The 21462-nt window shown below is 42.1% G+C and overlaps 1 protein-coding gene across 1 annotated transcript; it reads left to right on the forward strand.

Annotated features, from left to right (window-relative positions):
• Positions 1-370: 370 nt before the first annotated feature.
• Positions 371-19555, forward strand: LOC118512878 (transmembrane emp24 domain-containing protein bai-like). The gene is made up of 5 exons (XM_036057976.1): positions 371-734; positions 787-907; positions 5489-5559; positions 18365-18491; positions 18570-19555. The coding sequence occupies exons 1-5, from the start codon at positions 555-557 to the stop codon at positions 18686-18688; spliced, it is 618 nt and encodes a 205-aa protein (XP_035913869.1). The 5' UTR covers positions 371-554; the 3' UTR covers positions 18689-19555.
• Positions 19556-21462: the final 1907 nt, after the last annotated feature.

Raw genomic sequence — 21462 nt, forward strand, 5'->3', positions numbered from 1 at the left:
TCCATATACCTTGGTCCGATCAGATTTTTTCCGTCAAAATCATCTTGGTTCATCTAACCACGTTGTTTAGAGCACTTCATGCTATCTCTCTCTTCAACCGAAAGCTACCATGGCAACGCAGGGCAATTGACAGAGAGGGCTAGAGAGAAGCGAAATCTTTCCGAGATTTCTGCTCGAGGAGGCGAAATCTTTTTAACGGATAGATTTCGCATAACGAAATCTTTTTGGCATCTCGCATCATGTAGCCTGGCTTTTATGTCAGGTTGGGAAATGTCAATTTTCTCTAAACAACTCTACCTCGTATATCCATATACCTTGATTATGGCATACAAATACTATATGTAGTTTTTTCATAGGCTATATGTGTCATTTTTCTGGCCAGCTCATCGATTCAACGAATTTCGTGACATCTTTCGGCGAGAAAGTGTTATTTGTTTAGGTGTCGCTAAAGTATTTTGTTCTTCATTTTCCAAAAAAAAAATACTTTCATCTACGCCATACGATACATCCAGATCACGATTTATTGTTGAAATAACAGTTATAACGGTTTCAAAATGTTGTTGTTAGGGATTTTAACCATAATAGTTGGATTATCGTTTCCTCGTACAAACGCAATCATGTTCCGGTTAGCACCAAATACGCAAAAATGTTTGAGAGATGAAATGCAAGGCAATCAAATTGTAGCTGGTGAATATGAAATAACAAACGCACCGGGACAAAAGATTGACTATGTGGTATGTATAGTTTATTGAATATAAAGTTCAATACTAATAGTGAATAATACAGGTGAGAGACACGAAAGGACACATTTTGGCACAAAAAGAAGACATCTCTAAAGGAAAATTCTCATTTACTTCGGAAGTTTACGACACATTTGAGATATGCTTTATTTCTCAAGTACCACCAAGTAAGTAAATTACACTACACATATAAGTTATGCAAATATTTCGGTGAAATAATAGCAACATAAAATATTTTTTTTCTATCTTTTGTGTATACACCTATACATATTAAATGCCACGCCGGCTTTAAGGGGTTCAAGAGAGACGCATTTCAACTCTGTTATGTTTTTTTTTAATTTGTTGCAGTCACATTTCCAATCGTTATTTGGTTTTAATTTAGAAACTCCTTTAGAAAGATAGAATTTTAAGCCTTTTTAAGCCACGAATCCACTTCAATCAACGCTTTACACATTTTTAAAAAAAATCATGTTGCTTATTTGTAATGTTAGTGGCTTATTCTATAATGGCCTGTTATAGATACATAGCGCTGGAAGGCAAATGACACACTTGTGATATGGGAAATTGGCGTTGTTCTGAAGAACCGATTTCAGTCGAACCAATCATGAGCGCAACTGAAATGGCTTATCAGAACGAGTGCATCAATCTATTTACTATCGAACTATTTACTTATTTTTCTTCTTCCTTGGCACTACAACCTCGAGATGTCTCGGCCTGCCATTTATGGCTTCAGTGACTTAATTTTACCCGCAGTAAAGTAGTCAGCCCTACTTACCGGGAGGGAGGCACTCTGGATGGGATTTGAACCCCGCTCTACTTCTAATTTAATGGAGCGCTGCGAAAGCGAACCCGTGAAAGACAGATTAAGAGTGTTAGATGTGTTCACTAATGTCGGTTCTGTTCTGCTCTCTTAGGCAGAAACAAAATTATGGCCGTTTTGTATAACATCGGGTCGTTTCCGGAACAAGTGTGTCAAATGCCTAACGGCATATCTATGGGCTGTCCGGTGGCCAAGGCGATGACGGTGCAAGTCTTCACACGGCCGAACCAGGCCTCTAATCCCATCCGGGTCGTTAACTCGTAGCGAAGATTGACTGACCAACTACGTGGTATTAAGCCATTAGATGGCTGGTATGACCATACGGTCGTTCAGTCACGAAGATGTAAGGCGTACCGAGGTCTTGGCTTGCTGCAAAGCTTCTTGTTACGGCTCATGAACTGGCATCATCATCTGTCAGTAAAATCGCAATGCTTTAATATCGTAAATGGAAGCGATTTTGTCACTCAATTCAAAATGCATTACAATAAAGTATTTTATTAAAGTAGGCCTATCCTTTAAAATACTAAATATGGTTTATATCAGCATATTTTACTCGAGTTGCTGGCGTTGGTTGAAATTTGTAACTTGTATATGGGAATATTTCGTGCAAGTTTAATAACTGTATTTAAATTATTGTGTAAATAAGATACACTATGACGCATGATCTGTTAAGGCATCAATTAACAGAATTAGATTTAATATGATTATTTCTTTTTTTGTTTTTGCAATACAACTTTCAATGCTATTGGATTATAATAAATACTCAGCAATACGGCCAAGCCGTTCTATATGAATAAAAAAAATACTTTATGTATTTAATTTATTCGAGTGATAGTAACCCAACCGACCATTTTAACAGCGTCCGTATGACGGACGCTGATGACGGAAGGAATTTGTGTTTCAGCACAAATGAGAAGTTGCTCCGGAATCAAAAATCCATTCTTCTTCTGTCGCTGTTGATGTCTGCATTGATGCATTGAAAATCGCGAAAAATGTAGCGTGACCACTGTTCTTGCTTTTCTCCTGTTTCTTGTCAGAAAACTGATTCAAACATTGAGAAGCAAAGTGACCCATTTTTTTGCACCGGTAGCATTGAATTGCCAAGGAACGCTTCCACAGCTTGATTCTCGCTTGACACTGCAAAATTTTGCAAAATTTTCGCTTTCACTTTATCCGCAGTCAACTGGATTCCAGATGATTCCAAACCAAGGATCATTGGGTCATACTGCTTCGGTAGACCTTTAATAAGTAAATTGGCCAACCAAGCGTCATCGACTTTGAACCCAACTTTTGCTAACCAATGATTTGTTGTGAATAAGTCGTTCACATACTGTTGAGTCGTCTGGCAAATGATATCTTCGTCTCGTTCAGCTCCAACCAAAGGAATACCTGTCAGCCGTCGCAGCAGACCAATTTTCCTGGTTGATCCACTATGCTCGTACGTATTTCGAAGGTTATCCCACGTCTCTTTCGCATTTTTGGCATCTCTCACGAGTCCGTATATGCTAGAATCTATACTCAAACATATCGTCGCCAATGCTTTTGCATGGATGTTTCTTAGCTCACTGCCGGTTCACCTTCAGCTGGTTCCATCACTGCACACCAGACTTTCTGCTTAATCAAAACCATCTTGATGACGAAAAACCAACAGCTGTAGTTTTCTGATCCTCGAAGAATTTCTCGCAAAGGCAGGGAAAAAGATGCTGCTAGTTTCGAATTCGCTATTCTTCACAAAACTGCTCTCAATCTTTTAATTTCAAACTAACAGAGCCGTATCCTGGGCCCATAACCTATTGAAAAGTACGTCTGATATATTCAATAACAGAACATTGAATGAACATGTATGATCAATCAAAAGTTACTACAATGCATAGATTACTATTCTAACACTTTCGTCTCGTTCGCGTCGTCCGTGCTTGATACCCTGCACGGTTGTGTTGCGGATCTGCGGATCTAAGACTGACAACTGCGGATCTAACAGCTCCCTCCTTTAAGACAGCACGTAGAGCTGGAATCGTGCTGGTATTCGGATGGTTCGCGAATGGGATGTCCACTGTCGTATCGGAATTTGAATCAATTCTGGTTGAGGTGCTGTTACTACCGTTCCTGACTGTTGCTTGTACTAAAGACAGGCTTTCTTAACGACGGTAAAAGGCAGCATCTTCTTGCTGTTGGCATTCTTTAGCGCTGTTTGGCCATCCGTTTCGTATATATGATGTAATACGCTTTAAAACTTGGTCATGTTTTGTTGCTCGAGCTACCCTGTTGAATGTAATTAGTAGTTTGTCGGTAGAATGTTGAAGTACTGCTGTGATCTCTTCTTCCAGTTGGACTGAAGCGATTACGTATTCTTCTTCTACCTTGATGGTAGTATTGATCAGCCTCGACAAAATATCCGCATAAACAAACTTTGTTGTTGACATGTACCACAGTTCGAAATCATAACACATAAGTGTTAATCCGAGCAATACGGCCAGGCCGTTCTTTATGAATAAAAAAAAAAAAACAAGTGTTAATCCGAACTGCTGCAACCTGTACCTCCGGAGTTATCTCGAGTCCAAAACATATTTGATTCAAAGGCAAAATCAAATTATTAAAACAAATTATAGAAAGTTCCACTTCGTCATATTTTTTTAAAATATAGTAATAATATTTTTTGATTATTTTGAGTTACAAGTTTCAAGTTCGCAAAAAATGTATTATTTTCAAATGTAGGATCCTAGTTAGTTAAATACAGTAGTATAAATTTTGTCAAAATCATCACATATTTTGGTGAACAGAAAAAAAGTTTATACTTTAAAGGCTTATTTCTCAGAACACGTGAGATTAAAAGATGAAATATTTTGGTTTTAGTTTAGTTTAATTATATAGTTAATGAAAACAAATTTGTTTTATACTTATGGCGAAGTCGGTATTTTCATTTTTATACAAGCGTTTGAGCAAACGCAATCTGTGAAATGGCGCTTCACACTTCGAGGGAATTTCTACCAACACTTAGAACGACAGAACATTTAGGCGTAGGGTAGGGTGATGGACTATGTGAGAGTGCGAATGAGTGTACTGTGTGCAAGGCGAAATTTACAAACAGCTCAAGCGATGAAGCGTTCTGGAACGGTGGGGGAAGGTGGTACCATGGTGAAGTGTGCGTGTAGCTTAATTTCAGCACAAACTAACATCAAAATGGTGGAAGCGTTCAGGCATGGAGTGGGAGAGTAGAGCGCGAGTTTGTCGCACGATCGCTCGAAAGTGTGGGTCAGGACTGGCGGAAGGCATCAAAATGGGTGATTCTCTGTCAAGCGAGACCTACCATCGACGCTATATAACGATTGCACCGAACCAAAAACCTGACAATACGTAATACAACCACAATAGATCTGGACAATAAGCACGCATTAACCATTCGCAACCGAGCATGTCCGGGATATGGCAAAAATAGCAAGGAGGAAATGTGCTATAAATTTTGTTACACTGGCACTGGCAAAGCTTATATTAACCAGGGCGGCCCGTTGGTGAAGACGACAATGGCGAGGATCTTCATACGACAGGATCGATGTAATATCGCTCCCGGACCGTTCCCCCGCGACTTCGAACGGTGCGAGACGTTGATCATAGTTCATTTTGTCAAATAGTTATTCACTTCTTTGATGATGCTCAGCAAGAATTTTTTTGCTGAATTTTATAATCAGTGTGCCTCAACTAGTTGGCAATGGTATCTACGAGAGCTACAAACTGCTTTTGCTTTTGGGGGATTGATTTTCAAGCAGGAATTAGCAAAACAAATCAGACAAACAATAAATATTAATTGTTGAATTAAAATATCGTGGTGCCAATATATATACCACCGGACAATATCCAATACGAGTGTTACGCATTGCATATTTTTGAATCGATTATGAATCTTATTCTACGACAAATCTTTACTTTACAGGCTATCGAGGAATAGAACAAGAGGTTGCTCTAGATGTAAAGAAAGGAATCGAGACCAAAAGCTATGAAGGGGTAAGTCAAATTTTTGTTGATTTTTAATTATTGCATGCTTCACTTTTGACACCTCGAGACGGAACATTTTATGGAACAAAATTTATGTATCCTACTAAACGCACAAAAAAAAAGACTAAACAGAACGAGACTGAAAACAGAACAGAAAAATGACTGATATTGAAAGATAATCGTGACGGGATTTTTGCAATTAGACCAATTCAGTAGTTAGTGTTAAGTAAAAAAGGTTTTTTTATTTTAGTTATAATTTTAATAAGACGGCTTGACGCCGTATTGTCAACACCGAATATGTTTACGACAACAAGTTCACAAACGTTAACAAGGCATTTCCTCCCTGTTATTTTGCTTTATCCCGGGCATGCTCGGTTGTGGGTGTGTGGCGATTGCAGTGTGGATATCAAGCTCTATTGTAAAAATTGTATCAATGATTTGATCCGGGTCTATTGATTTCTATTGATTTGTTGATGGTAGTATAGTGTATGGAGCGGAACTTGCTTCCGTGTATCGGTTCTGGAATGTGATGAAAAAAAAAAAACCAAACAAACAAACAGCGATATGGACAGCACAAACCTTTGCCAGAGCACAGTGTTTCTCAAAATGCTCAGCACTGATAGCCCAAGCTCGACCAGGCCAGCACCGAACTAAAAGCTATCGGCGAGTTCTATCCCGCAACTGCAGGGTCTCTGCTAATCACGGGGTTGGACCCGCCGACAACCTCCCAACCCAACGCCAGCAAGACACAGGCAGAGATGAAGAACTCTGCTACAGAAAAGTCTGCCTCCCTTCTTACGACAGTGTCGACTTTGGCCCCAGTTACTGTTGCTCCGTCAAACGGATCACTCATGGTGCTACAAAAAACCCTTAAGACAAAGACAACTTACTTATCAGGCGCTACAACCGCTTTGCGGTCTTGGCCTTCTGCAACAATCCTCGATCCCGCGCACGGTTTACCGCTGTCGTCTGCCAATCCGTTATTCCGGCCGTTCTGGCGGACGCATCAACGCCAACGCGGGCTTAGTCAGTTTTGGACAGAGTCCATGTCTCAGAGGCGTATGTGAAATGTTCTGTACAGTCCCAGCTTCGTCCGTCGCGACAGGTATTTAGAGTAGAGAAGTTTCCTCAGGCTGTAGTATGACCGATTGGCAGCCAGCACCCTTGCGCGTAACTCAACATGAATGTTGTTGTCGGTGCTGACTTTTGACCCCAGATAGGTGAAGTTTTGGACGACTTCGAAAGTGCGGTCACCTATCTGTACATCACCCTGCGTAAATCAGTGTTTGTTAGAAGGGCCGCTGGTGGTGCCACCATCGTTTTGGTTTTCGTCTCGTTATTCTCCAACCCGAGGTTCTGTGCCGCACGCTCGATCCTTTGATAAGCTTCTGCTACATATGAGAGCCTCAAACCAATGATGTCTACGTCATCAGCGTATGCCATGTTCTGCATTGACTTATAGAAGATGATCCCCGAAGTTACCACCTCCGATTCGCGGATGGCTCTCTCTAGCGCCAGATTGAAGAGGAGACTGGCAAGCCCATCTCCCTGGCGCAAGCCCTTGGTGGTAGCAAAGGGTCCTGAGAGTTTTCCATCCACCTTCACCTGGCATGTGATGTTGGCCATTATCATTCTTACAAGCCTGGTAAGCTTGGCCTGGGTTCCAAAGGAGCTCATTGCTTGGTACAGTTTTACCCTGGCTATGCTGTCATATGCGGCTTTAAAATCAATGAAGAGATGGTAGGAGTAGAGCCGCTGCTCCGCCATCTTCTCCAAGATTTGCAGCATCGTGAAGATCTGGGCAGTGGTTGATTTTCTGTTTCGGAATCCTCTGATACTTTTCGGCTATCTCTTCGACGAATGGGACAAGTCGATCTTGTAAGATTAGGGAGGAGATCTTGTAGACGGTATTCAACACCGTACCTACCGTACCATACCTAAGTAATAATTTGATGAATTTCCTGTTCGAGTGCTGCACCACCGTTTTTGATCAGTTCGGCTACTATTCCGTCGGTGCCTGGTGCCTTGTTGTTCTTGAGCCGTCGGATGGCCATTCATGTTTCATCAATGATAGGTGGCAGTGGCATGATATCATCTGCTAGTGGAGCCTCTAGCTGTTCGTCGAACTGATCATTTATCAATTCATCAAAGTACTGAGCCCATCGCGAGAGGACCTCTGGCTGGTAACTGACCAGATCCCCATCCTTATTCCGACCGCAGGTCACCTTAGGTCTAAAGTTATTTCGGCGACCTGCTATCTCCTGGTAAAACTTTCTTCCTGGTCCGTAACGCACTCTGATATCTTGTAGTTCCCGCACCTGCTGCTCTTCCCAAAGTTGTTTTTTGATGCGGTGAACTCTTTTCTCTTCTCTCCTGAGCCGTGAGTATTCCTCTGCGCATGCCCGCGTTCTATGCCGCTGCTGCATTACTAAGTATGCGCAGTTTTTACGTTCTGTCACTTGTCTACATTCTTCGTCGAACCAGTCAGATCTGGTGTTGCTTCACAGTTCGCTCGTATTTTCATATTCGTTTTCTGGTAGTAGAGCCTCACCTAAAGCGGATTTGAATGCCTGTTGGACGTGACTGTCCTTTAGGGAGTCCGTGTTGAACCGAGCCTGAGTGTTAACTTCGCCCCCATTGACGCGGGGACGGGCGATTCTGCAACAAATCACTAAGCCAACCAACAAGTGATCGGAATCGATGTTGGCCCCTCGATACATTCTGACGTTCAACAAGCTCGACTGTCTTCGGCGGCTAATCAACACATGGTCTATCTGATTGGAAGTGGCTCCATCCGGAGACACCCACGAAGCTTTGTGAAAGTCTCGGCGCGCAAACTTGGTACTTCCCACAACCAGATTGTTTGCAGCTGCAAACTGGACCAATCTACTACCATTGTCGTTACTGTGCTCATGTAGTCTGTGACTTCCAATGTATTGGCGGTACATTGGCTCCCTACCGACTTTTGCATTGAAGTCCCCCAGGAGGATTTTAACATCGTGCCTGGTACACTGGTCAATGATTTTTGTGAGGCGGCCGTAGAACAGGTCCTTCTCCTCTTCATCCTTGTCTTCGGTAGGGGCGTGAACGTTGATGAGGCTGATGTTAAAGAATCTGCCTCGCATGCGCAGGGTGCATAGCCTATCATTGATAGCCTTGAAGCCGATGATTTCGGATTTCAGCCGCGGACCGACGGCGAAACCCGTTCCGAGCATATGGTGGCGGTCGTGGCAGCTGAATTAAATGTCGTAGCGGTTACTGCCACACCTGTTATGCACACCATTCCCTAACCAACGGATCTCTTGTAGAGCTACGAGGTCCATGTTCAGTATGGCTAGGGCGTCATCAAGTTGCTTCAAGGCTCCGGCTCTGTAGAGAGTGCGTACGTTCCATGAGCCCATAAGAATATTATTTTTTGGACGGTGCGGGGGTATGTTATCGTGAAATCCGGATATCGTATAATTGCTTAAGCTTTCTCTAGTCGGTAGGTTACTTGAGGCAGGGTGACTGGCCCTGCGCTCAAGCCCCCAGGTACCTCTGGAGGGCCTCGTGGCAGTTCGGTTTTTACGTCTGGTTACCCCCCCGACGTACAGATAGACCAGTTGCCTGGCCTGCCCACCCCCTCCTGTTTAGCCTTTCTCCACCATCCGCCCAAGGGGTTGAGACAGGCCCGTGTACCCTAGCTTGGATATGTGGTGGGGAAAGTTACCACTCTGTACGACGAGGACGCGACGGAATACGAGTTGGGTAGGAGAGCCTATGTAACCTCGAGAGGAGCCTCGGTTCCTACCCCATTAACAGAGTAACGACTACAGACAAAAAAAAAAAAAAAACACAAACCTGCCTCCTTTTAACGGCAGTATGAAAATTGCCCTCGAATGCAATTGCTCCATTAACGTATTCCACGTTGCACAACATAAAACAAGACACAAGACAGAGACAACACAACAAATAACAAAAAAGGAATGGCGGATATGGATTGGAAGGATAATGAGGATGCGGAATCAAAGGATAAGAGCGTTGTCTCTGGCGAATTGGAAGATGTATGCGAGGTCTCTGGTCGCCAACACTTCTCTTATTTCTATACCCGATCGTCTGCCGATGCTCTCGACTGCGCCCATCAAGGAGGGTCTTGCAGTTTCAAACTCCACGCAGGACCACAGAAGGTGATCCACATCGTGAAATCCGTCACCGCAGTCACACACCTTCGTCTGAGCCAGAGTTATACGCTGCAGATGTGCATTCAACGCGAAATGATTCGACATAAGTCGAGACATCATGCGTATGAATGCCCGGTCTACAGAGAGCCCACCTTACCAAGGCCGCAGGGACACTTGCGGAGAGATCGAGAAAAGGAATCGCCCGAGATCATCCGCCTCCCACATGCTCTGCCAGTGAGACAGGAAAAGTTGCTGTGGTAGGCGAAGAAACTCTCGGGCCGAGATTGGACGGTCGTAAAATGCGCCTTGTTGGACGCCTGTTTTGGCCAGTGAGTCTGTCTTCTCGTTGCCGGGAATTCCACAATGAGAAAGTACCCAAATTAGCGAAATCCTGAACGCCTTGTCAAACATGGAGTCAAGCAGTTCTATGATTTTGATGGTAAGGTAATCCTGACTCTTAACAGCCTTCGGGGATCGTAGTGCTTCGATAGCGCTAAGGTTATCTGTAAAAATGAAGTAATGATCCGAAGGTCTCGCTGCTATAATCAATAGTGCGTACAAGATTGCGGCTAGTTCTGCGGTGTAGACATTACACGGCTCCCGCAATTTGAAAAATGCTTCGGCGGACTCAATAAAAACGCCGAAGCCGGTGCCCTCCTTAGAGGATGATCCATCAGTATAATACTGGCTCAATTGGTCTAAATAACCATACTTATCCCTGAAAATGCCCGGATCTACCATCGGGCGAAGATCATTCGGTATGGTCTTAATTTCCTCGTGCAACGAGGAATCTGTTGTGTTAAAAGGGAACTGTAGGTCTCAGGAAGGGCAGCACGGTTTAATGCCTGTGGAGCGCTAGGATGCACTTGTAGGGCAACAAAATCTTCGTAGATTTTCAAGATCTTGCTCTTAGAACCTGTCTCTAGAAGCGCTTTAAAATTTTCTTCGATCAGTGGATTTGATACCGAAGAACGGACTAGAAGGCGAAGCGACAGCATTTCAAAACGTAGTTTCAGCGGCATCACTCCGGTCATCACTTCTAGGGACATGTTGTGTGTTGATTTCATGCTCCCTAGTGCGAGTCTAAGACAACGATACGGTAGCCTCTCTAGTTTGAGGATATGCGTGTTGGATGCCCAATGGAAGCATATGCTTCCATATTCCAACACGGATAGTACCGTTGTCTTATACAGTCGCAGGACGTCTGATGGATGTGCGCCCCACCAGAACCTGTGACTGAACTTAGAAAATTGATTCTTTTACTGCATTTTTACACCAGGTGGGTGATATGTGTTCTCCAGTTTAGCCTTGAATTGAACAAAACACCAAGGTATCGAAAATGGTCGAAAGTTGATATCTTTTCACCGTACAAAAAGACATCAATTTTCGTGTCAAATAGTCTTTTCTCTCTGTTTTTTGTCGTGTCGCTAAAAGGAGAAAAGACTACCATCTCAGTTTTCGTTGCAGAGAACTTGAAACCAAGGTTTTCAGACCACTCGGCAAGGTTGTCCAAAGTGCTTTGTAAAGCCAGTTGCATTTCGACGGCGTCCCTGCTTGCAAATGATATTACGCCGTCGTCAGCCCATTGTCTAATGCCGCAGTTGGGTGCTAGACAAGCATCTATTTCACTGACATAGAAGTTATATAACAGGGGGCTCAAGCAGGACCCTTGTGCTAGTCCATGGAAACTAGTCCGCTTTAGCTGAACATGACCATTGTTGAAATACATAGCTTTCTCCGACTAAAGGTTGAATAGAAAGTTATTCAACTTTGGACCAAGCCCTTAGCTTTTTTTTTTGACTCAGCTTGTATGGTAATACTGTGTCAAATGCCCCCTGTATATCTAGGAAAATAGATCCCATGTTCTGCTTGCGTGCACGAGCAAGCTCTATTTCTGTAACCAGAAGGGCTAAGCAGTCATTAGTACCCCTGGCTTTACGAAAACCAAACTGGGTATTCTAGAGAAGGTTGTTTGATTCCAACCATTCTTCTAACCGAAAAAGAATCATCCTTTCAAGGAGTTTCCTCAGACACGACAGTAACGATATTGGCCGATACGAGTCGTGTCTTGATGGCGGTTTGCCAGGCTTCAAGATAGTGACAACCTTCACTCCTCTCCACTCTTGCGGGACGCTGTTGACCTCCAACATATTGTTAAAGATGCTTAACAGACATTTCCTCCCTATGTCGGGCAAATTTTGAAGCAATTTGCTACCAATCTGATCCAGACCTGGGGAGGAATTTTGCTTGATAGGAGAGCAAGTGACAGCTCTACCATTGTGAACGGTGAATCCATCCTAGGGTTACTACCAGGCGCATGTTGTGTAAAGCTTTGCGCAGGAACGAAATCGGGGCAAAGCTTGTGAGCAAATTCATACAGCCACTCGCCAGAAAAGCTTTCGCTCTTATTGATGTTGTTGCTGTTTCGCATGCTTCTAGCCCTTCTCCAAAGCGAATTAAGTGAAGTGGCAGGGTCTAGATTATTGACGTATTTACGCCAATAACCCTTTTTCTTCGCCTTCCACAGGTTTTTGCACGTTCTCTCTTGTACTTTATATTTTTCATATGAGGACCTCGAGCCCGTGTCCCGGAAGGCTTTAAATGCCTCACGCTTCTTGGAAAAAACCGCTTGGCAATCCTTGTCCCACCAAGGAGTGGGAGGTTTTTTAAATGTCCTTGCTTGGTGGGAGCGCCTTGTTTGGGCCTTAGGGGCGCACTTGTTTATAAATGAAACAAGTTTTTTGTACTCCTTGACAGGAGACAAATCTTCCAAGTCAAGTGAAAGCGAAGCGGCTATTAATTCGCCGTATCTCGTCCAGTCGATGTTCCTCGTTAAGTCACATTTAACGGGGATTCCTTCTACTGGACATCCTCCCTTGATGTAGGAAATTTCTATCGGCAAGTGGTCACTGCTCCTAGTTACCTCTCCTGAGTTGAGAATCGAAAAACCAAATCTGTCGCAGATATCTCAGATGATAAGAGTTCAAAAGTCATCCTTATCGCACCCCCAGTCGATTCCATGGGAGTTAAAGTCTCCCAGGATGAAAAGCGGTCCAGGCAAAACCACTGCTAAATTTCCAAGATCCTCTTTGAACTTTTCAATTTTTTCCTTTTCATTGTTGGCTATCGGGGGGATATGAATAGATGCAATTGTCACGTGAAGGATGCCCAGTTTTACCTTAACTGCGACAGTTTCAACAATTTCTTGTCTAGGGGTGGGTATTCTGGTGAAAGTGTGACTCTTTCGAACACCAATCAGTACCCCCCCCCCTCCCACCCATAGTAACGCAATTTTCACGGATTATGTTATATCCCGAGAAGGTTAGTTTAATGTCATTCGATAGCCAAGTTTCACAGAGGGCAAACACATCGCAGTTGTGTTCGCCCACTAATGCTTTGAATGAGTTTAGCATGCCAACTCCTACAGCTCCACTGTGTGATGTAGCGAGTTTCGGTCCGAGAAGATCGCTTCTTCTTGAGCTGCTTCCTGGCAATTTGTGGAGTGGAAGTTGAGGGATCAGCGTAGAGTCTCGGGACGGGATTAGAATCTTTAGTGTGGCGCTGTGGTGCCAAAGGTTATTTTTTTTATCTTCGTTTTTACCTTCTTGTAAGGCACTCTCGTGATCTTTGACGATCCCAGTGGCCCCTGTTCAGGTGCAGTCGAATTAGGCTCGCCATTTTCAGTTGTACCCAAAACTGCAAAAGGATTCGTTGCGTTTGCTCCCATGAGAGCACCGCTGTATGAGTCGCGTGCCCGCTCGGCTACCGTTTTGGTCTGCTCCTTTTGCAGTTTCCGGTACACAGGGCACAATGCAACCTCATGCCACTCCTCCCGACAATGCGAACATTTTAGGGATGGGGCTTTGCACTCCTCGGTAGCGTGAGCACCTCTGCATTTTCCGCAGCAAATCTTGCGAGTGCAGAACGGATCGGCAAAGCGGGCAAGAGCGGCCCTAGGGCAACCAGGTTTACGCTTCACATGTGGCTCAATCTCCCTTTCCGAGTCAAACGCATTTGATTCCATACCAGGAGCGGAGTCAACGGGGGAGTTAGTGAAGGAAAACAAATATTTTATTTTCTTATATTTCTAGTATGACGGCTTGTCGCCGTATTGACCAACAAAGCTTTTAGCTTCAAGCAAAATACGCTATAAATTCTTTGATTTTCGAGTTTTATCCATTTTGTGATTATTTATCAATCATTTCAGTATTAATGAATATTTTCGCGGTCGTACGTGCAGAACAAATGGTTCGACGGGCAATACGGCCCAACCAAACATGGTCACTTTCTGGACGCAGGAATATTGAAGATGGTGGAATTGTTTTTTTTTGGTAATATCCATTATTTACATTACAGGGTTTCTGAGAAGAACTAACGATGTGCGAGCCATTTCTGGGCAATGGTCAGGATGAAGTAAACCATTGCCAGGAAGAACTGGCAATCTGTTGCCCTTTCTGGACTATGGTCAAGTTGAGCTAGGCACAGGCTAGGTTGATGTGGAGGATGGCCAGGTTGAACTGAAATGTCAAATTTGAAACGATTGCTGAAGCGTTCGCAAAGGTTTGGGGTAACGCTTGAAAAATATTAAAAAATAACCGATAAAAAACATATTTTTTTGTAATTAATGGGTAAAAGACTAGGGAAGGCCCCCCTAGAATCTTTTGTGCGCAGCACTGTGGCCTGTCATTTTTATTGCACAGTGGGGTTTTGGTATGGTCATAACAAGTTTCATATAAACATTGTGCATTGTTCCCTAATACTGTTACTGGACAGCGAGTAGAGCAAGATAATATACATTGTAAGAAGTGTTTTGAAATGTTATTATTCTTATATTTCCTCCTTTTCTGAATATCTATGCCCGTTAACAAGTATCCATCGAACCAATGTTCCGCTACAGTCCGGGAACACTGTGTATGTTGTAAGCCTGATTGATCCCTCCCAGCGTGACCAAAAATTATTACGTAGCTCCTCTAAGCCAATATAAATGTTCAGGATAGAGGGAGGGGGATTTAATCGAATAATAAGCAATATGTCATTCGACTTTATTCAACCATTTTTGACCACACTGAAAGCACATGGTGAAACTTTTGCAACGTGTACTGCGGTTTGCATACTGTTAGGCGTAAAACGTATAGTGACGAACAAATTTTGTCAGGGGGGGGGGGCTTCTCGAGTCTTTTACCAATTTTTTTTAAGGATATTAATTGAAAGAGAATGCTTAAATTACAACTTAGCTTGTATGTAATTATAAAATGGTAAAAGACTCGAGAAGGCCCCCCCCTAGAATCTTTTGTGTGCAGCACTGTGGCCTGTCATTTTTGTTGTACAGTGGGATTTCTATATGGTCAAAACCCACTTGATGTAAACATTGTGCATTGTTCCTTAATACTGATAATAGACAGCGAGTAGAACATGATAATATACATTGTACCATGCGATTTGAAATGCTGATAATCTTATTTTTCATCCTTTCCTGAATATCTATGCCCGGTAACAAGTATTCATCGTTTTACTGTTCCGTTACCGTCCGAGAACGTCGTGCATGTTTTAGGCCCGATTGTTCACCCCTAGTGCAACCGAAATTTAGTACGAAGCCCCTGTAAGCCAAAATGAATGGTAGGGTTAGCGGAGAGGGGGTTTTAATCAAATAATAAGATATTTTATTCGACTTTCTTCAACCAATTTTGACCACACTGAAAGCACACTGAAAGCACACTGTGAAGCTCTCGCAACGTGTACTGCGGATTGCATACCTTTAGGCGTATATCCGATAGTGCCTAACAAATTTTGGTAAAAGACTCGAGAAGGCCCCCCCCTGACAAAATTTGTTCGTCACTATACGTTTTACGCCTAACAGTATGCAAACCGCAGTACACGTTGCGAAAGCTTCACCATGTGCTTTCAGTGTGGTCAAAAATGGTTGAAAAAATTCGAATGAAATATTGCTTATTATTCGATTAAATCCCCCTCCCTCTATCCTGACCATTTATATTGGATTACAGGAGCTACGTAATAATTTTTTGTCACGCTAGGAGTGACCAAGCAGGCTTAAAACATATACGGTGTTCCCGGACTGTAGCGGAACATAGGTTCGATGGATACTTGTCACGGGCATAGATATTCAGAAAAGGAGGAAAAATAAGAATAATAACATTTCAAATCACTTCTTACAATGTATATTATCATGCTCTACTCGCTGGCCAGTAACAGTATTAAGGAACAATGCACAATGTTGTTATCAAACGAGTTTTGACCATACAAAAATCCCTTTGTGCTATAAAAATGACTGGCCACAGTGCTGCACACAAAAGATTCTAGGGGGGGCCTTCTCGAGTCTTTTACCCAAATTTTGTCAGGGGGGGGGGGGGGGCCTTCTCGAATCTTTTACCAACTGGACTACTGACGTGGTGGGAAAAATTCCTATAGCCTGCATGGACTTTAACAGTGCGATTTTCCAGCCGTGAAAACGTAGCTCAGATGGTATGGTGCATAATGTTTTTTAATCATTTATAATGTCACCAGTATAGTTGCATTATATCAAAGCAAAAGCAAACAATTAATTATATCGTACCTTGTTAGGAAGTTTCACTACTTTATTCAAAGGACAATTATGTTCCATTTTTGATTGGGCTCAAATTATTCGGTGTAAGTACGGTACAATACGTCTGCCACTCTCACGATTTTGGATTGAACTGATTTTCGCGTGCACGCTTGGTGTCACCTTCGGGATGGGCACTCATAGGACGATTAAATCTGCCCCAGATGGAAACGAAGTGAAGCATTTCGTTCAGATGACCCGGGAAAATAAAAGATTTTTTTAATGATAATACACAGTAATCTGAATAATCGATATCAACGAGGAAAACAACTCCATCATCGTCATTGTACGAATGCACTGACTCAAAGTGATGGACAAACGTTTTTCCAAGCATTCTCTATTTGCATTTGCATTTCTATTTTCCTTGTTCCTTTACTTTTTGTCCACCACTTAGCTCAACTGACAAATTCAACCTTAACCAAGTCTCCACCAAGAATGTTGAAAGTAAACAACGGTACTTTTCCAAACCAGTCACTCTTATCCAATCCCTAGCAAATCCAGAAAAAAACCCGTCGTTTATACATGTAGAAGAATATTAAACAAAAAAAAGAACAAAACCAAGTTCGACTGTTTTCAGGAGTAAAGTTTAGAAGACCCGAATAACAATCCACAATCCTAAACGTAAAAAAAAACCCCTAACTGCAATAATATTGCTCATATTTGATCATTCCATTCGTTGATGTTAACTGATTTTTTGTAATTCCGGAACATTGAATTACTACTATGCCTATATTGGTTTATTTTTTAAATCGAAATTGTAAGTCTATAAATTTAGCACTCCTCTTCAAAATGTTGTACCAATGCTGCATGCACCAGCATACATCAATTCGTACGGGCATGATCTGGGATAGCCAAAGAATGAGCTAGACGTTAAATAGCTTATATTAACAAAGGCAAAATTCTTTTTTGATGTTGAATTATACGTCATTGATCCGGTACAACACTTTGTTAACGTTGTTCTAAAGAAATGTTCTGGTGTAGAATTATAATATTATTTGCTTCTTTACCCTGTTGTCCGTAAGATTCGCTATCTTGATTCTTATACTTAAAGTCTTAATGAAGTAAACGCATTACCTGAGATTGACTACACACGGCAGAGAGTTTGTACTTATTTTTACAGAATCCGAATACGGCCGGTGGATATGTTGCACAGGACGAGTAGTGGACTGGTTAGATTAATCTCCTTTTTTCATACACTTTATTTTTACAATCAAATTCCTCCTTGAGTCGCTTTTATAAGCTTGCCCGTTCTCCTAGAGCAGTGATCTTCGTCTCTTCCTTCAGCCGATCGCTCTTACCAACACTATTGAAAAAACGAATGATCCTTTACTCTCATTACACTCCTACTGATGCAGACTGTCTTTTTTCCCACCTTCTTGCTTATTTTCTTCCGCCCGCAACGGAACAGACGGATTACACACATATGTTCATTTATGTGTAAACAGCATCATTGCTTCCCTATTTCTTTAATAATAACCCGTACTTTTTATAGGACGGGCCAGTCTTCACACGGCAGGAGCAGGGCTCAAATGTCATATGGGTTTACCTACTTAATGAGGACTGGCTATCTAACTATATGGTATCAATAAGTGTAGTAAGTCAGAAATGGTAGGCATTGTCTAAGCTTCGCCAAGAGTAAGAAGAAGACCAGACTGTGCTCAACATTTTTTAAGCACAGGATTGCTTCCAAGATTAGAATGTTCTTCAAATTTTGTACAGCTAAATTTCTTCGAAGCTTATTCCACTTCACTCGTTATGCTTGAAGGAATGATTCATCCACTCGGTTTGCATATTTGTGTCCATTAATGATATTTATCTATTTTAGGCTGTACGAGATTGCGTGTAAAAAAAACCCCTCGTATCATAACCAAACGTAATACTGGAAGATACCCCCTTTTTTTATTCATAAAGAACGGCCTGGCCGTATTGCTAGAAGATACCCCCTTAATTCTAGCACATTTATGTCACTCTTGGCAATTCAAATAAATGGACTAACATTAATGTAATTACATTATGGAGTGATGTTAATATATTGACATTCGTCGTTTATTTTTAGATCGGCGAGGCAGCAAAATTAAAACCTTTGGAAGTTGACCTAAAACGGCTTGAGGATCTGTCGGATGCTATTGTGCAGGATTTTGCGTTAATGCGAAAACGGGAGGAAGAAATGCGTGATACGAATGGTGAGTAACGAACTAGAATTATGTTTTTTGCTGCTTTTTTAAATTTCATGTTTCGTAATTTTTATTACCATTTTACAGAATCAACGAACAGTCGGGTGCTTTTCTTTAGCATTTTTAGTATGAGTTGCCTATTAGGTCTCGCTACATGGCAAGTGTTATATTTGAGACGGTACTTCATTGCAAAAAAACTAATTTAACCAATTGTGCAACTCTTCTATTTTTGATTTCTTGCGATGCAATAAAAATATAAACTTAGGCAAACTTGAATAAATAATCACAAAGAAAAGCAAGAAATAATTTTTTTTTAAATAATATTATCGGTAAAAGACTCTAGATGGACACCCTCCTTCCCCTTGCTGCTTGTTGATCCCTGAGATCACGTCCGTGTGCTTTGTTGAATAGTTCTAGCAACGTTTTCCGACGTGGAATGGTGATCCGGCACAAAGTACATCAGCCGATAGTTGCTTTTCAAGATTTGTTTTGTTTTTTCTGCGTCGACATGCTGCAATGAACAGCGGTGCTTGAAGCTGAAATTAAATAATTGCTTGAATTATAATGTTTTAAATAAACAAATAATATTTCACCGTGCTTCCGGGACCATCACGAGCAGCACTATTGCTCGATCTGGAATGTTGACTTGGTCGAGTGTGCGGTAGGTGTTCGTTGTCAGGAGTGTGCAGGTGTTTCTGCTAGCACCGACAAAACCACCGTTGTTACATGCACTTTACCAATAATTGACACCTATCGTGAACCAAATTAACCATCAGTCGATAAATATATCGATCGATGTACCGACTATCATGGCGGAATGGTATCGCAACGCAACAAATTTGTCAACCCGTAAAATGATGGTAACAACTGTCATGCCCGTTACAAATCAAAATATAAACATATTTCTTAACTTGTTTTACATATAATTCAAAAAAACTCAAACCATTTCAAGTAAATCTAACGATTTTATTAGGCCGTAAAAGAAACAAAAATTGTCTGAAAATTATATTTATCATGATTTTGAAGAGAATTTCAAAATGAATTTCGAATTTTGAATAAATCTAAACAATCAACATGTAATGTAATAATATTGGACAACTTAAAATCATGAAAACCTATAAAAATAGGCAACGGCTGTTGATCTAACAAGGATTAGTACACAACACGCATAATTTAAGTTATGACCAACGGAACACTCAATCTCCTAATACCGGGCCACGCGCGAAGCCGACATGCGACACGCTCTCTGCGACACCCTTCGGAAGGCTCTTCATCAAAGTGCAGTATGCGCTTCTCCGGCAACTAGAGCCAGCAACCACCTGACTAGCCATACTGTAAACCACTGCCCGTCTTCAGGGTGTACACCTCTTAGCATCCTTCCACGTATTAATGCAATCGATGGTCACTTCCACCACACATGTTTTCACTTACGCTTTATCTGGTAATTCAAAATGCCTGGTAACAAATGCCCCTTCTGTATGCTGCAAGATTTGTATGATCATCATACCATCATCCGTGAAAAATAATGCATTCAGCGTTTTTAAACAAACTTTTCCCTCTAGCAGTAACAATCTTGTGTTGCTATTTGCAAACAAACCAGAGATTTGACAGCCAATTTGACAGATAGCGTAACTTCTCGATCAGTATTTACAAAGTGAGTTGAGAGGAGGTGTCGGAGTAGCGATTTCTCGGTCGGACACAAGGTATATGGATATAGGAGGTAGAGTTGTTTAGAGCAAATTGACATTTCGCGACCTGACATAACAGTTCCTTGGTCATCAAGGGGAAGGGTATTGAGAAGAGTGATAGAAGCGTCGTAGAAGGTGCCGGTGGAGGTATCGCTTGCGATTTTTTGACGAAAAATGCAACCAAATATCGTCAATCCTCTGTGGGACAACTCTTAACTTAATATGCGAAGATGACCCATAAATTAGCGACTGAGAATCGAGGCTGTTTGTTCATGTTTGTAGCACCATACCATATGTTTTTGTAAACAAACTCTAACATAACTCGACTAAAATGTCGCCCTGTCAAATCGACAAAAATTCACCTTCTAAATACATACACCTTGAGCTCGATCTGCTGTGCTCTTGATGACAATTAATCATTAATGTGTTTAATCGAACATATAACACACACAATCCCATTGGATAGTGACCAAGACGGAGCACGGTGATGCACAAAACGATTCCGTCAAATCCAGTACTGCTTTATTCGTTCTGCACAAACTTCATGAACAGCTGCACCCATTCCGCGTGCGAGATATCCAGCACATATGGCATCCTTTGCAGCAAAATCTGGAATTGTTTTTTGCTTGCAGATCGGCATAAAAGTGTAACGGTCCTATATCTCGGATCAACCAATAGTTCGGGGATGCAAGCCGGCACCGCCTGTGACGCCGATACAGTCAAAGCTACGCTGTTCATAGAGGTGCTGAATCGTTACCACCACAAACAGTAATAAATATAAAACAGAATCACCTCAGATAGCACTGACACACTACAATATCCTGATTTCGTCACTTTATATAAGCTTTCCGAACGATATTGACCAGCAGAATAGAAGAAAACAAATCATAAAATAATGTTATTGCATCGAGAATAATAAACAACACATATAACCAGCTGATTCGATGCCCAACTGACATTTGTAATACAAAAACACTTAAATTTAAAAAAATTGCGCGATCTTCGCCATAACTGCTCGCTTCATGCGCGAATGCTCGTTAAGCTCTTAGAGCAGCTCAGCACCATACCAGTTTGCCGTTGGAACGAGCAGCACAGCACACATCCGTTCGCTCTCGCGTGCAGTGGCGCTCAAACATTTTCTCGCTTTCCGCAATGTGCCGTGCACTGCTCGTACCATGATCTTCCGCTTGAGAGCCCCTGAGTGCGAGAGAGCGAACACACGTGTGCAGGGGCGCTCGAACTGTTCCTCGCGCGCCGTTTTGGTACTGGCATGCAGCGCGCATTATAAAACC

Source organism: Anopheles stephensi, chromosome X (assembly GCF_013141755.1).
Source record: "Anopheles stephensi strain Indian chromosome X, UCI_ANSTEP_V1.0, whole genome shotgun sequence".
Classification (NCBI taxonomy): Eukaryota; Metazoa; Arthropoda; class Insecta; order Diptera; family Culicidae; genus Anopheles; species Anopheles stephensi.

Excerpts from the sequence above, each read along its gene's own strand:
- LOC118512878 (XM_036057976.1), top strand. The coding sequence starts at position 555 with ATGTTGTTGTTAGGGATTTTAACCATAATAGTTGGATTATCGTTTCCT. Across the intron at positions 5,560-18,364 it reads AGACCAAAAGCTATGAAGGG|ATCGGCGAGGCAGCAAAATT; the intron begins GTAAGTCAAATT and ends GTTTATTTTTAG. Across the intron at positions 18,492-18,569 it reads AGAAATGCGTGATACGAATG|AATCAACGAACAGTCGGGTG; the intron begins GTGAGTAACGAA and ends ACCATTTTACAG.